At 42.2% G+C, this 15,862-nt stretch overlaps 1 protein-coding gene across 5 annotated transcripts in view; it reads left to right on the top strand.

Annotated features, from left to right (window-relative positions):
• The window catches only part of Irf2 (interferon regulatory factor 2), an 88,203-nt gene that overhangs the window by 58,825 nt on the left and 13,516 nt on the right, over positions 1–15,862 (top strand). For all 5 annotated transcript variants that reach the window (XM_048330899.1, XM_048330902.1, XM_048330901.1 and 2 more), the window contains one exon: positions 7,066–7,183. In XM_048330899.1, the coding sequence (XP_048186856.1) occupies positions 7,066–7,183 (118 nt within the window). The remainder of the gene's footprint in view (positions 1–7,065; positions 7,184–15,862) is intronic.

The following is a 15,862-nucleotide window of genomic DNA, read 5'->3' as shown; positions in this document are numbered from 1 at the left end:
ACCCTTCTCCACTGTTGGTGGGGGTGCAAACTAGTACAACCACTTTGGAGAGCAGTATGGAGGTTCTCAGCATAGGGGCGGGGAATATGGCTTAGCGGTAGAGTGTTCGCCTTGCATGCATGAAGCCCTGGGTTTGATTCCTCAGCACGACATAAAAAGAAAAAGCTGGAAATGGCGCTGTGGCTCAAGTGGTAGAGTGCTAGCCTTAAGCAAAAAAAAAAAAAAAACAAAAAGCCAGGAACAGTGCTCAGGCCTTGACTCCAAGCCCTAGGACTGGTCAAAAAAAAAAAAAAAAAAAAGCTCAGCATAGATAAACCCTATGACCCAGCCATACCACTCCTAGGCATCTATCCTGAACAACAGGTCTCAGGATACCATAAAGACATCTGTACTTCCATGTTTATCACTGCACAATTCACAATAGCCAAAATATGGAAACAACCCAGATGCCCTACTATAGATGAATGGATCAAAAAAAAATGTAGTGCCTATACACAATGGAATACTACATAGCAATCAGAAATGATTAAATATTGGTATTCGCAGGGAAATGGTCAGAGCTTGAACAAATAATGTTGAGCGAGACAAACCTAGAACACAGAGAACAAAGGCGCATAGTCTCCTTGATATATTACTGTTAGGGTTGGGGGGGGGGAACAGTAGAGACCAGGTCTGCAAAATAACAAACTTCTTGTCAAATGGTATTTCCACATGTTTGAGTCAGCAACTTTACATTATGTATCTAAAACCAAACAACTACTAAACAAACATAGAATGGTCTAGGATAGACCTATCAGTGGATCCCAATAGCTCAACAGCTATGTATACATGATTATATAAGACGAGGATAAGCAAAAAGAACCCCAAGAGAAGGACACAGGAAGATTCTATTGTTGTTATTACGTTTAATGTTCTAGGTGAATTTCCTTTGGCATACCCTATGTGGTTACTGTATATGATTTTGGTACACTGGATATTGTATATATGCCTACCTGAACTAGGGAAGGGAAAGAAAAATGAGGGTGTAACAAATATGACAAGAGATGTACTCACTACCTTATTATGTACTTTACCTCCTTTGCACATCACCTTGTCAATAAAAGTTAATTAAAAAAAATGAAAATTAGCAGGAACTCGGTGACATGAGAAAATGCACATCCTGATTTTTTAAAAAAGCCAGTAAGATGAAATTGTTAAAAACAAATAAAAACAAAAAACAGTTTAATGCAGACATATCATTAGACTTGTTAAGGTAGCATTCTGTTATAATCAGAGGACCACCACAGACAGCAAAGTCAATAGGTGTGCAGACCTATCTCATAAGACAGCATAATGTTGGTGTAACATCTATGCACACCCTTCTATTTGCTTTAAATCATCTCTACATATGGTATTTAATACAAAAGAATACAATGTGAATAGATGTTTTGCACATTGTTTTGAGAATCATGACAGAAATAAAAAGTCTGTGTGTATTCTGTGCAAACAAGATTTGCTTCCTAATATTTTTGATCTGTGGTTGGTTGAATATACAGACATAGAAGCTATGTCTGGCTCTCGTTAGAGTTTGAGGGGTAAACTTAGGTTGTTCCGGGGTCAGCGCTGTTGGCCTCCACTGTAGAAAGCACTTTAGGTGGAGGGACTGAGCAATGGTAGTTCCAGTTGCACTTTGGCTGTTTTCAATTTGTGGCTTATTTTAAATATAGTACAATGTGAAGGCTTCATTAGGTTTTACCTTTTTATGGTGGAAAAATATTATGCACTAAGAAAGGAGGTAAATGACTAAAACTTAGGCCATATACCAGCCCCCAATTTCAGGATTCCAGTTTCTGAACGATTTCATTAGTTATTCCCACCCACTTCCTGACTCCTAATAAGAAATTGTAGATATTCAACCCATTTTGACTTGAAAAATCAATTGTTTAGTGTTTTGAAAGAAATTCCAAACATCACAATTGTTTCTTCCATAAGTATTTCCGTTTCTGTCTTTAACATACCATAGTATTATTATTGTACTTAAGATATGATAGTAATTCCTCAGTATTATCAAATATCTTACCAGTGCTCAGATTTCCATTTGTTTCCTCACTGTTACTACAGCTTTTTCCAGTTTGTTTATCTAAATTAAGATCCATATTAAAAGCTAAGTGTGGTAGTGCATGTCTGTAAGCCAAGCATGTGGGAGGCCCAGGCAAGAGAGTCACCAGTTTGAGGGCAGCCTGGGCCACAGAGCAAACCTTATTATTTTTTAAGTTCTGTACAACATCCACATGTAATTTTTGAAGATGTCTTGTCTGTTTTGTTTTTAACATAGGCTTTTCCTTCTCTCAGTTTAAAAATTTTTACTTTTCCTTGCATATATAAAACAAAACTCATTAACCATATTAGGTTTTTCAGGGTTAATTTAATTAAGCTCCCTTTTGATTAGTTTTGTTTAGTCGTAAGTGAGTAACTTTTCTATGAATAAGTGATTTTTGAAGGATTTTACCCTGATTTTAAGTATGATTGGAACATTTAATTACTGATTTCAGAGTCTAACTCAGTGACTGGCACAGGAGAAATAGTACATACTTGAAAGCTGAACCTGTGTGTGTGTATCTGTTTAATAAACATGCATAAACAAATATATGTGTGGTGGGAGTAGGGCTTGATATTAGGATGCAAATTTGATTTTGTGATTACAAGTAATAGGAAAGTAAGAATGGACTACCAAGTTCGCCATTCAACATATTTTGCCCAGATATAACCATCACAGTCCACTGAATGTCAGATGTTAATGGCTGTAAGATGCATCTTTCTCTCTCTCTCTCTCTCTCTCTCTCTCTCTCTCTCTCTCTCTCTCTCTCTCTCTCTCTCTCTCTCTCTCTCCCCTATCATAAGGCTTGAACTTAGGGCCTGAGCACTGTCCCTGAACTCTTTCACCCAAGGCTAGGAACCACAACTCTATTTTCAGATTTGGGGTGGTTAATTAGAGATAAGAGTCTCATGGGCTTTCCTGCCTGGGCTGGCTTTAAACTTCAAACCTTAGATCTCAGTCTCCTGAGTAGCTAGAATTACAGATATGATCCACCAGCCCCTAGCTATCTTATGTACCTCTAAGAAAGAAAACGTGAAATCATGGTACAGAGATGCTAATATGGTGCATCCTATTTCAGGATTTGGGAGTGTATGTCCTAGAATGGATGGCATAAGGTGCTCTTATCAGTAAAAGACCTTTGCAATCTCAGCCTTGCAGTGCCTTCCACATGGCCACTAACACGAGGAAGCTGTGGAAGGCACGGCTCTGAGTAGAGACTACCCGTGTTGGTCTAAGAAGTAAAAGATTCCTTGTAGGTACAACCTTGTGGTTGGTCAGGTTCCATTTCCACAAAGTGGGATGTTATGAAATCCTTGTGTGATGAAGGTATGGCTAATGTGTCTCTCAGGCAGAAGGCAGGTGATGCGTCCGACACAGTGCAGCCTGACTGCTCACACATATCTTACAGTTGTAACAGTGGGGCATGGATCAGGCCATGAAATTAGGATATGAACATCAGTCCATCAACTCCAGGGTTTGTGTTCTTTCACTTATGCAGTGTTCTTCAGCCTTGTAAAAGTTGTAGGTCTTGAGCAGGGTCTTAGAATGTGGACAGGAACAAACTGATCTTTCTCCAGCTCAAGGAGCTTCGTGAATGGAAGCCTAGAGATGGGAGTGTTGTTTGGTCTACTCTGGATGGATCAGGAAGGTGATTTAATTAGAACAAGATTTGGGTGAGAGAAAATGATGGGAAGGCAGGGTAGATATGAATAAGTAGAATACTTCATGTCTCAGAGAAAGCTTTGTACATGAAATGCATGTGCTTCCAGAGCAAAGCACCATTGTGAAGATGGAAGTACAATCTAGAAAGGTCTAAATTAATCACTTGGTAAAGGGTCAGCTGCTCTGTGTTAGTTCTGAATGCAGACCTGTGGGTAGAAGTTACAAAAAGCGGATCTAGTTCAGAACTCTCTCATATACCTTTGGCTCCACAGAGACATAAACTGGATTAAAAACTCAGTGTCACTCAGTGTCACTTGCTGTCACTCTTCAGAGACATGCAGATGACCACAAACTGGGCCTTTTACTTTGGCTGTCCCTTCACTGGCTTAAAGAAGGCTTTGGTTTTTAAACTTTCATCAGATGAAAACTTATGCCATAGATAGAATAGGTAAAATTAGATCTACTCTGGACAAAACAGGTTTATCAGGCTTATTAACCTGCTTGCTCTGGCTCCTCCTTTCTCTGACAGGTGGCTTTGAAAGCTGGTGGACTAAATTACCTTTATGGATAATTGTAAGGAATTAGGCACTCCTAACTCCTTGAAACAGATTTTTTGAGGACAAGGAAGTTGTTATATTGGGGAAGTCTTTCTCCATGGTGACTGGAAGGGATGGAGAAAAGAGAGTTCAGTAGCAAAAGTACACGAAGATGGAGAAGGGGACATTTCTCTGGAGTATGGAGGATGATATGGGGAATAAAGACAGAAGTACATTAGAGAGGAAGCCACATAGAGAGTGTTGAGAACAGAGCTTGATATGGAAAATAAGGAGAGTTTAACCTTGAATGTGCTTGCTATAATACATTCACAACTAATAAATAATAATAACATGATGGCAGAAAGAAAACACTCACAAATTTCTACAGCTAGTTGTACATAGTTTCCTTTTAGAGAATTGAGGAAGTTACAGTAGAACAAGCAAATGTGGGACAGCAGGATTTGACAAGGAACCACCAACCAAGGAAGGTGCCATGGCTGGGAATTGCAGCAGTGTGCAGGCCATTAAGTCATCAAGAAAAGAGGGTACAGTCTCCGTACTAATGTCAAAGTAGGTGGTTGAGGGGAAATGAACTTGAGAAAAGGCCATGGGTTAGGGAGAACAGAGTTTAATTGGCAACCAGTCATGGTAGTAAGCATTTGTTTAGTAAATATACATATTGATCTCATTTTATCTTTATATCAGCTCTGTGGCCTGGATCCTCTAAGAATCCTCAGTTGACAACTGTACCCTACAAGAGGCTTGGAGAGAGGGTAAATGAAGTCTTGCAGCCAGGGGAAAGTGGAGCAGCCAGGCTGTGTTGCCTGGTTGGTCTGATTCCCTTGCTCACAACCCTTTCACCCTGGTGGTGCAGCTAGGTTCTACAGGTGGGGTGGAAGCAAGACTAGAGGTGCTTGCAAGAGAAGAGGTGAGGTTAGGAAGGGCAGACATGCCTTCTGAAGTTCAATTGTGAAGGGAGGGAAGAACCAGTGCCTCAAGTCACAGGCAAGTTAGGTTTCTTGGAATGTAGAGAGAAAAGTACAAGATGCTGGGAGAAAAGGGGACAACAGTTCCGCCCAAAGTGGCTGTCTGGGCCCTTCCTGATGTTCGGCTTTTGTATCTATGTATAAAGATATCTAGCGAGATAGGAAGTTGGGTGGGTGGATGGGTGGATGGATGGATGGGTGGGTGGATGGGTGGATGGATGACAATCAACTTAACCTGAGCTGAGCAGTGAGCTGTGATGCCTTTGAAGCCATGGTTTCACGATGGGAGTTTGTAAGATGAAATCATGAAGGAGGAAAGTACTTCCCTTTCTTGCCCTTGCCCGTATTACTTCTCTAAGATTTGGGGGTGGGGTGCCAAGGATTCTAAGTAGTGCATAATTGATGAGATGATCCACCATGCCTTAGGTTGTCCCCTAATCTTGAATTTTCAAGGCACAATTTTTTGTTTTTGTGCCAGTACTAGGGTTGTATTCAGGCCCTGACACTCTTCTTACTTGTTTAAGACTGGTGCTTTACCTCTTTAGCCACACCTCCACTTGCAGGTTTTTGCTCATTAATTGAAAATTGAGTCTCCTAGACTCATCTCCACGGACTTTACTAAAAGTGCTTGCTTTGAACCTCAGCCCCCAGATTTCAGCCTCAAAAGTAGCTATGATTTCAGAAGTGAGCCACCAGCACTTGACAAGGCACCGTTTTTTTCTGCCTCCATGGTCTCTACTCACAGTCCTAAGTTCTTTCTACCTCTCCACCCTCTTCTTCCATTTTGGATTCCTTAGGATTTGTACTGTGTGGGTTTTGTCTAATTTATTGCCAGCATTGAGGCAAACGCTATCTTAACTATGAGGACACATTCCCATCAAATGATTCAAGCAGATTTGCACCTCAGCCCCAGCTTTTGTGGAGTTGGTTGGTACTCAGTGAGAGGGGTTCAAGTACCCTTGAGTAAAGTAGGAATTCAGAGCTATAATAAGAAAAGAAATGGATTGCACTTCATTAGTATTAATGTGCAGCCTCTTGGGCTGGATGGGCTATTCAGGCACAAGTGCATTTATGTGTGGAGCTGTGGGTGTGGCATTGCCCATCTGGACCTGGGCCAGAAAGAAGCAGGCTCCAGCAGTGGTATGACCGTGTTATCAGCCAGCCAGACAGTGTAGGATGGTCAAGTGGCCAGAGTCTCTTGCAAACTGTATCTGAGAAAAGTCATACACACCTTCTTCTGGGACCCTGTTCTTGGCCAGGGAGGATTTTCCTAGGAAGTAATTGTGAAAGCAGTGAGTGGCATTTCTCCCTCCTGAGAGGGGAATTCAGTAGTTTGGTTTTTTTTTTTCCCTTTTTCTTTTAGGTCTGAGATCAGGACTTGAACTGGGTACCTGCTGCTTTCCCTCATTATTGGCTAGCAGTCTATCGACTGAGCCACGCCTCTAACCCTGAGTTCTTTCTTTTGAGTGTTCTCTCAGAGAATGACTTGTGATCTAAGCAGTGCAATACTTCACAGGACGCTCTGCTCTCTGCTTAACCCTAGAGCTATTGTCAGCAGCTGCAAGCATTCCCTAGAGGCAAGCCAGATGTGCTGGTGCCATTACCTTGAAAGAAAATGAAAGACACAGAACACCTACCTTCTTTAACTGCAGGCTAATTTAAAGAGATAAGGGGTGCATTTGGTTGATGACATGAATTACTAACCCTAGCATTAAAGAAATTAGACAGAGGGTAGAATTTAAGCTAAGAAAAGGGAGAGGAAAGGAAGTGTTCTCAATTCTTTTTTTTCTTTTCTTCTTCCTAGCAAGAACCAGTTGAGTCATCTTTGGGGCTTAGTAATGGACTAAGTGATCTTTCTCCTGAGTATGCGGTCCTGACTTCAGCTATAAAAAATGAAGTGGATAGTACGGTGAACATCATAGGTAAACTGTTTTGACATCTTATTTTTTTTATGTACAGGAGCTGCCCTTCTGAGGTCTAAAATTTGTAAAATCAGCAATCTTTAAATAACAGAGTCAGTAAGGAATTTGGAAACAAATCCAAATTCCAGTCCCCAGATTTCAGCGCTAAAAAACCCCCAACAATCAGGTAAAGGAACTTGGATGGGTTTGCCCAAGAAAAGAAAGCCAAGAAGGAGAAATGCCTCTCCCTCCCTGGCTTATGCTTAGCAGCTCTAAATGACTCCCTATTCAGTCACATGGATGAAAGTGTAATGTATCTAACTTGGGGACAAGATTATCCTTGAGAGTGCTTGCCATATATACTTGCCACAGAGGTTGAGTTAATTTTGCAGTCATAAAGACTCACAGTCAGACCCAGCTGAAACTGTAAAGCACCTTCCACATCCAGACTGTGCACTCCCAAGGAGGAAGTGAATGGGGGAACAAGGCAGGCCCAATTCCTCTTCTCATGGAGGGATCCAGATAGTAAACATAAACCACAGATGACTACAGCATCCTGCTAGTGGAGAATATGGCAAAGGAAGAGAACTGAGAGACAAGAAAGAATAACCCAGAACCAGAATGAATAACCCAGAACCAGAGTGCCCTTCCTGTAGCCAGGTACCATGTCAAGAAAGGTGGATTCTGGGGCTGGGGATGTAGCCTAGTGGCAAGAGTGCCTGCCTCGGATACACGAGGCCCTAGGTTCGATTCCCCAGCACCACATATACAGAAAACGGCCAGAAGCGGTGCTGTGGCTCAAGTGGCAGAGTGCTAGCCTTGAGCGGGAAGAAGCCAGGGACAGTGTTCAGGCCCTGAGTCCAAGGCCCAGGACTGGCCAAAAAAAAAAAAAAAAAAGAAAGGTGGATTCTGGGTAGGAGATACCAAAGGGGACCATGGGTAGCAACATACCTGGAGGAACAGAAAAGAGGCCAAAGAGGAAGTATGATACACTCAAGCTGTATCACTACTCCTAGCTTATTGATTGAGATAGCATTTTATTAACTTTTTGCTAAGGTTAGCCTTGAGCCGTGACTCTCTTAATTTTCACCTTTGGAGTAGCTGGAATTGTAGGCATGAATCAAGGCACCTGTCTACAAATATTCTTTTTTTTTTTTTTTTTTGGCCAGTCCTGGGCCTTGGACTCAGGGCCTGAGCACTGTCCCTGGCTTCTTCCCGCTCAAGGCTAGCACTCTGCCACTTGAGCCACAGCGCCGCTTCTGGCCGTTTTCTGCATATGTGGTGCTGGGGAATCGAACCTAGGGCCTCGTGTATCCGAGGCAGGCACTCTTGCCACTAGGCTATATCCCCAGCCCTACAAATATTCTTTTAATCGAGATATAATATGGACAGTATACATACATAATGTAATTACTGCCCGTTGGAAGGTTCTAAGCAAGGGAATGATCAGTCCTGAATTATTTCTCAGTAGAGCCCCACTGAGATGCTGTGGGAGGCAGAAGGGAGGGGCTATGTAGCACTGGAGGTCCTGCAGCGAACCTGGCTTGACTCGACTCAAAACCCAAAGCTGGGAGCTCTGTGGCCTTTAGGTACCTTTTGGTCAGTGGACCTTTGCTCTCATACGGGCTCCTGGTATTAATCAAAACCACAGAGATCAGCTGTAAAATCAAGCCTTTTGGCTGGTTACTTACATTAGTGGATTCTCAGTGGAACACTGCCACACGTGTCAGTATGTGCCCTTTGGGCTTGGGGTTTTGTTTTTTTCTTAGGAGATTCATGTATGCAAGTACCACCTTGAACATTGAAAATTGTGTTCTAATACCAAGTTGTCTTTAGTATTTGTTTATCTTGAAAAAAAACATACAATAAACATTCTTACCCAGAAAAAAATGAATATTGAGATATTGGCAGAATGCAGTATGAGAAAGCATGAGGCAAGGTATATACAATCTGGCTTTTCTCCCAGGGCCAACACCCAAGCCCTATGGATTTTAAAGTGAGGCGTGCCAGAGAACAAGTATTCTCCTCACTTCCTGGGGAGGAAGCTGAGGCCTTCCGCAGAAGGTGACTCCACTCTCCCACCCAGAAGTGCAAGTGATACCTGCCCCTCAGGTGGAATCTGTACTTCCTCCATATATTTTCTATGAGTCGGTTGGTTTCTGGAGTTTCCCTTCAGGGTCGAGGTGAAGTCAGCCCCAGATATTATGCCCAGAAAAATCTAGAGTTGCATCATGATTTTCTTACCTCTTTTTAATATTTATTTTTAGTTTGCAAATAATAATATAGGATACATTGTGATGTTTTGATCTATGCACACATGGTAGGAAAATTATTCAAGCTAATGAGTGAATCTGTCATCTCACCCTTACTTTAATAATCTACTCTTTTAACAAACAGTCTTGAAATAGACATTATATTACTATTACTTCTAGATACATCATGTATGTAGTACAGTAGCTCATTAAAATTTATTCCTCAGATCTAAGTGTGAGTTTACACTTAAATCAATATCTTTCCTTCCCTACCCTTATCCTAGTAACTACCTTTTTTCTCTCTGTTTTCCTGAGATGGACATTTTTAGAGTCCATGTATAGGTGAGAACATAAAGTATTTGTATTTTGGAGCCTGGCTGTCTCACTTAGCATAGTGTCTTCCAGTTGCACCCTGCCATTAAAAAATTCATTTGGTTGAGTGTTGTATATAAATTCTCTGTTGGGAGCTGGCACCAGTGATACAGGCTTATAAATCTTAGCTACTCAGGAGACTATGATCTGAGGATTGTGGTTCTAAGCCAGCCAGAACAGAAAAGTCTATGAGACTCCTATCTCCAACTAAGCAAAAGGGAGAAGTAGAGCTGTGGCTCAAGTGGTAAAGCACTGGCCTTGAGGAAAAAGAAAAAAATACTTCAGGGACAGAGCCCAGGCCCTGAGTTAAAGACCTGGGCCCCAGCACCCAACAAAACCAACATTTCTCTGTTGGGTCTATTGGTCACCCTTTTTCTATGATTGGTGCTACCCAGTGCTAGAGCAAGTTTAATGAGTCAGAACTCTCTTTGGGGACAAAGATAATGGCTGGGGTTTGCTTAGAGAATCACCTGTTGGATGGCATGCTCCTCTTTCTGATCTTTATAATAAATTAATAATAATCAGCAACAAAATGAGCTAGAATGCATCTTTCTCATCGGTGGCCCTATGAGGTATATGATTATATAAGAATAGATTCACAAGCTATTTCAAAGAGAAGGGTAACTTGTGACCATGGCTCACAATAGTCCTATCTCAGACCTTACACCTTTTCCAGGCACAGCCTCCCAAGTAATTACGGTCATCGTGGTCTTTGTGGCTTGTGGGTAAAGGTGAGATACACAGGGATTTTGTATCTCATGGCCACTGTGGCATTTCAGTCTCTCTCTCTCTCTCTCTCTCTCTCTCTCTTTCTCCCCCCCCCCCCGGGCCCCCCACAAAGTGCTTTATTTTAAAAGTACATTATTTTGTGCTTTCTGTTCACTTGATTCTAAACCTAGGTTCCATTTTAATTTTGTGTTCAGGCCCCAAGATAAAAGCTAGCAATCTTTTCATCCTACTTTGATGTTTCCAAGATTTAAATTGGGGGCTGAAATGAATACTTAATATGATAGCATTCTGTATGTTGTCTGGAGGCCCTTTAGCTAGGAAACTGGATTAAAAAATCAATAACCGCCTGCAGTGGAAGCCCGCTACTGGTCCATTTTTATTCTGCATATGCCAGGCTGTTCGCATAAGCATAAAACAGTGAGTGCAAAACATGAACTACACCTGACAAACTACCCTGACCATGAACTACCCTGACAAACAGACCTGGGCTTGCCTGCTGCAATAGCTTCCTTTTATTTTTACCAGAGTTTAGAGTACATACACACACACACACACACACACACACACACACACACACACACACACATTAGCCCACTGTGTCCTGCTCTTTATACTTTCTCCCTAACCACTGGATGTACCAGTCATCTGTGCACACCATAAAGATGTGGGGTGTCTCCATGCTGAAATATGTCCTCCAAAGTTCTCATGCTCCTGGTTAAGTCAGGACTTAGCACACAAAATCTACCCATACTTTTCCTTTAAGTGGTGGTGGGAAGAAGAAACCCTCTTTATTTTTATTTTCACTTATGCACCGCATTTTTGTTGGGTGTGTGGTGGCTTCTGTGTTTGGGGAAGAAAAGAAAACAGCCTTGTGTTGAATGATGCTGGTGCTGGCCAGCTGGCCTCCTACTGGGCAGCAGTGCTTTTGCTGAGCTGCATGAAAACCACATCAGGCAAGGGTAGGAAGGATGCAGGTGCGAACAGTCTGTCTGACTTGCCCAGGCAGGTCTCTGCAGCCCCATTGTGTTCCTTGATAAAAGGGAACCCCACCCTTCAATAAAGCAAAGATCACTTGGAAACAAGGGAGACTATTCAGCGCGCTGGAGTAGTACAGAAAGCCATCCAAACTGATGAGCCATGTAGCAATTACGAAGCAATGTCTTTGGGATTTTGTATTAATGTTGCCCAATGTACGTTTTTGACAATTGCTTTTAAGTTTAACTGACACTCCAAAGCTGTAGTAACTTACTTTGGGCACATCTACCAACATAAGACATTTAGGGAACCAGCAACATAGAAACCAACTGTGATGCAGGGGCGGGAGTCCTATGAGGGCCTGTGGTGAGAACTGAAGGCTTGCAGAAGAATTCATGTGTCTGAGGATGGCCAATGGGTGATGATGGTGCTGGGCTCTGGGGTGTCTCTCTGTCTTGTCCCACTTTCATTTTTCGCTGTCATCTGGTGCTATTTTCTTTGTGCTTAAGATGTGAATACCTATCTCCAAGATAAGAAGTCGCTTTGGGTTAGGTCTTGAAATAGAGGCTATCCCTCTGAGGAGATCTCCTGTTCCTGTGTGTGGTGGGGTTAGCAGCTATGCCCGTTAAAACTAGGAGCAAAAGACAAGGGTGCCCAGTTTCCTCAGGACCCCATAAAGGTCTTAGCAACGTGACATTTCATGTAAGGGGTGGACCAAGATACCATGATAGCCTCAAACACTGAAGTGATCGTATATTTTATTTTCTCTAGCAGAGTGGGTTTCAGAAAGCTAGTCCCACAGGCAGGGAAGTCTCTACCTGATAGCTCTGAGATCTGGGCCGTGAAGTTGGTCTTTTGTGTTTTACAACCTTACAATTTTTTTCACTTACTCAAGAAATCTGCCATCTTTTTCTGAGGATTATATTTTTTTTCTGGTCCTGGGGCTTGAATTCAGAACCTGGGTGCTGTCCCTGAGCTTTCTTGCTCATGGGTAGCGTATATTCTGTCACTTGAGCCGTGACTCTATTTCCATCTGATTGTCTCACCCACTTTCCTTCCTGAGCTGGCTTCTAACCACAGTATTCAGAGCTTATCCTCCTGTGTGGCAAGGATTACAGGCATGAGCTACTGGCACCCAACCCAGTAAGACTATATATATTTTCTTCTTTCCTATTCCTTGCCATCCTTACCCTTATTGATAATTAACTAGGAAAACCTCTTATCTTTTTTAACCGTATTTCTCAAATTCACCTTCTAGTTCTGATAGTTTCTGATTCTATCTGGGCTCTCCTGTGGGCTCTGCTTTCATTCCGCCTTCTCCCTGTTCATTTCTTAACCACACAGAGGGATTCCCTGAAAATGCCATTATTACTGTCACCATTGCCCCCAAAGCAAAGAGTGTCCTTCTCATGTCTGGTGTCACCTGGTCCCCACCTACCACTTTTATACCTAGCTTGGAACTTGACTTATTCTGAACAGTCTAACCTCCATGTGGAAAAGTTTGAAAAGGTGAGTTGGCGGTGGTTTTCGTTAATTGTGCAGCAACTGCTAAGGCCCTGGCATTTCCTTTGCTAAAGTGCCAGCCCTCCATGTCTCACACTGATTTCTGCGGTCACATTGTTGACCCTTGAGCTTCTGATGAGCTCTGTCCCCTGGATTTTCTGGGACACAGTAGCACACGATGCTGTGTTCTCTTGGGGGGGAAGAGTCCCCACTGTGCCAGCCACATTCTCTTGCTTGCTCATATACCTAGATCAGCCTGTAGAGGTAGGGGCTCCCCTGCAGCTAGCCCAGCCAGGGACAGACCCCTGTCCCTAAGGTTCCTCACTCGGTGCTCAAAACCAGGGGTAGTTGCATTTTATGAAACACAAACCATGTTGTCTTTTATAAAGATCAGAGCATTAAAAAGACCTGGGTACTAAACGTGCTTTTTAAGTTTTCTGTTTACCATGTGATCTTGGACAAATTCACTTTTTTGAACTTCAGTTTACAGACAAATTTGAAACAATACATATATCTTATTTATAAAATGGAAATGTTTAAAATTAAATGAAACATGGACATACTTGTCCTACCTCATAGAGTTGTGGTGAGTTATCAAATGAGACATATGGATAAATTAATCTCCAGTTAATATGTGGTAAAATAGCATTATTAGGATCATGCCCAAATCAAATTTGAGCCATTTGAATAGGAAAAATAGCCTCGCTGTCTGCAGTGTAGTCGGGCTGGTGTTACATTTCAATATTCAACTGCTCAAGGTCGAGGATGAATTTTTCCCTATGGTGAGGTGCTAATGGCTCTATCTTTTTCTCTCTTTTAAAACAAATGTATATGAATTGTACAAAGGGTTTTGTTGAGATATGCCCATACTTGTTCCTCTGTTACTTTATCATTACCCTCTCTTTTAAAGCAATTTTAATGTGCTGGTTGCTTGACCATCACCTAAGTGACCACTTTCTGCATTTTAGCCTTTCATCTGTAAAATGGCAAGAGGAGCCACTTCAAAGGCCTCTCTGTTTCTAACAGTCTCTGCTTTTAAGCACTTTTGGTAGAGCCAGGAACAAGCTTGAGGCCCTACACTAAAATCAACAGTTGTTAATAAAGTTGGAATGACCTTTTAGGCATTCAGACCCGTCCATCAGTAACAAGCCATGCATAATATTTTAATTCTCAGTGACTAGATTCAGATAGAATTACACTCCTGTGCATGACTTGCCCTGGTTTGCTGGCCTGAAGAAGCTGGAGGATCTTGGTGAATTGCTAACTCGTCTAAGCATTTGAGAATTTCCCTGGCACCCAACAAAGAACTGTTGAAAAGAAATGATCCTGTTGGTTATGAGCCCAAAGATTCATTATGGTGAGACTCAAAAGTTTTTACCCTAAGAGGAGCTTTGAGTGCCAAGGGTAGCTCACTTTGAATTCCATGAATGCTTTCATTTGGGGACACTGTCACAAAAGAGTTGAAACTTGAGGTCAGGTAAAACTGTTCTTGAATCCTGTTTCTGCCGTGTACTTGACTTACTTTGATCTCTCCTGATGATGTTTCGCTCTGTCTAAAATGATGATTATGGTTGTGCCTTTCTCAAAGGTCTGGGAGGACTAGGGATAGAGATGGAGAGGCAAAAGAATGTGCTTGGGGAAAAAAACAAAAAACCTCTTTCCGGTGTACAGTTCTCTATGTTTTGACAAATGCAGTTATATAACTAACACCATACTCAGGACAGAATGTTTTCATCGCCCCCAAACCTTTTCTTCCCAACTCCCATAGCAACAGTACATGCTGCTGCATCTTGGTCTAAAAGAACCCACTTGGTGGAATTTTTAACATTTTCTAGAAAGCACTCATTGTCATGCGCTGTCCTTGGAAGCTGTCGTGAACTACAGGACTCTGGCTCCAGTCAGGGAATCTGAATCACTCATTAATCATTAAGCAGAGATATGTGGAGCTCCTCAAGCCAGCCCTAGGCATGGGCCATGATGGGGACAGAAAGTTCTGATGCTGGTTCTCAGCTCCCAGGAGCCATAATTGTGTGATGTATATACAAATAAGCCCAGTGAGAATATACAAAGTCGACAACAAACACAAAGTAGAAAGTCAAGAATTGCCAAAAGGTTGTATCAACTGTTCTGTTTGGGCTGAGTTCCAAGCCAGGGAGAGGCTTCAGAAGAAAACCGCATCAGGCTGTGCTACAGGGGTCACTAAGGACTCAGAAAACCTCTCACCGCTGTGGTGACCATTTGAAACCTTCACTTCCCCTCAGCTGGAAGAATTACTTCTCTTCAACTTCCTTCTTGTGGCTCCTCCTTCTTGCCTTGTCCCTCCTTCTTTGTTTTCTTTTCACTTTTTTACTACCTTCAGCTTACTCCCTAGGTTATTATGGACTGACCTCTTGCCACTAGATTTCTTACAAACCCATCCCTGACTCCACTGATTGTCCCCTGCTCCTCGTCATACTCGGTAACCGTGTTGAGCTAAGCAGGTGTTCCATAAACCTGTTTGCCCAATAACTGAGCTGAGCATTGTGGGGGAAAAGAAGTGTGAGAAAGAATCCCTGGGCAGAACAAAGCAGACACCTGAGCTGCCACCATTGTTTATAGCCCTAGTGAGCTCCATATCTTGCTGTCAGGAGGGACAGTGCAAAGGAGAAAAGTTTTGGAGTATTGGAATTTAAACTGGCCTTAAGTTTGTGTACAATCTTCATCATACCTCAAGTATGAAGTATTTCTTGGATCCCTGCCTCCAAACAATGCTTTTGGTTCTGTCTCCACCACCAAGTGCCTCCTAGAATATGGGATACAATAGGATTTTGTCTTGTTTTTTCTGTTGTTTTATTTACTTGGGAGGGACAGAAGAAACTTGAAAGAGGTA

The sequence above is a fragment of the Perognathus longimembris genome, chromosome 21, assembly GCF_023159225.1.
Source record: "Perognathus longimembris pacificus isolate PPM17 chromosome 21, ASM2315922v1, whole genome shotgun sequence".
In the NCBI taxonomy this organism is placed as follows: domain Eukaryota; kingdom Metazoa; phylum Chordata; class Mammalia; order Rodentia; family Heteromyidae; genus Perognathus; species Perognathus longimembris.
This window is presented reverse-complemented; position numbering and strand designations above follow the sequence as displayed.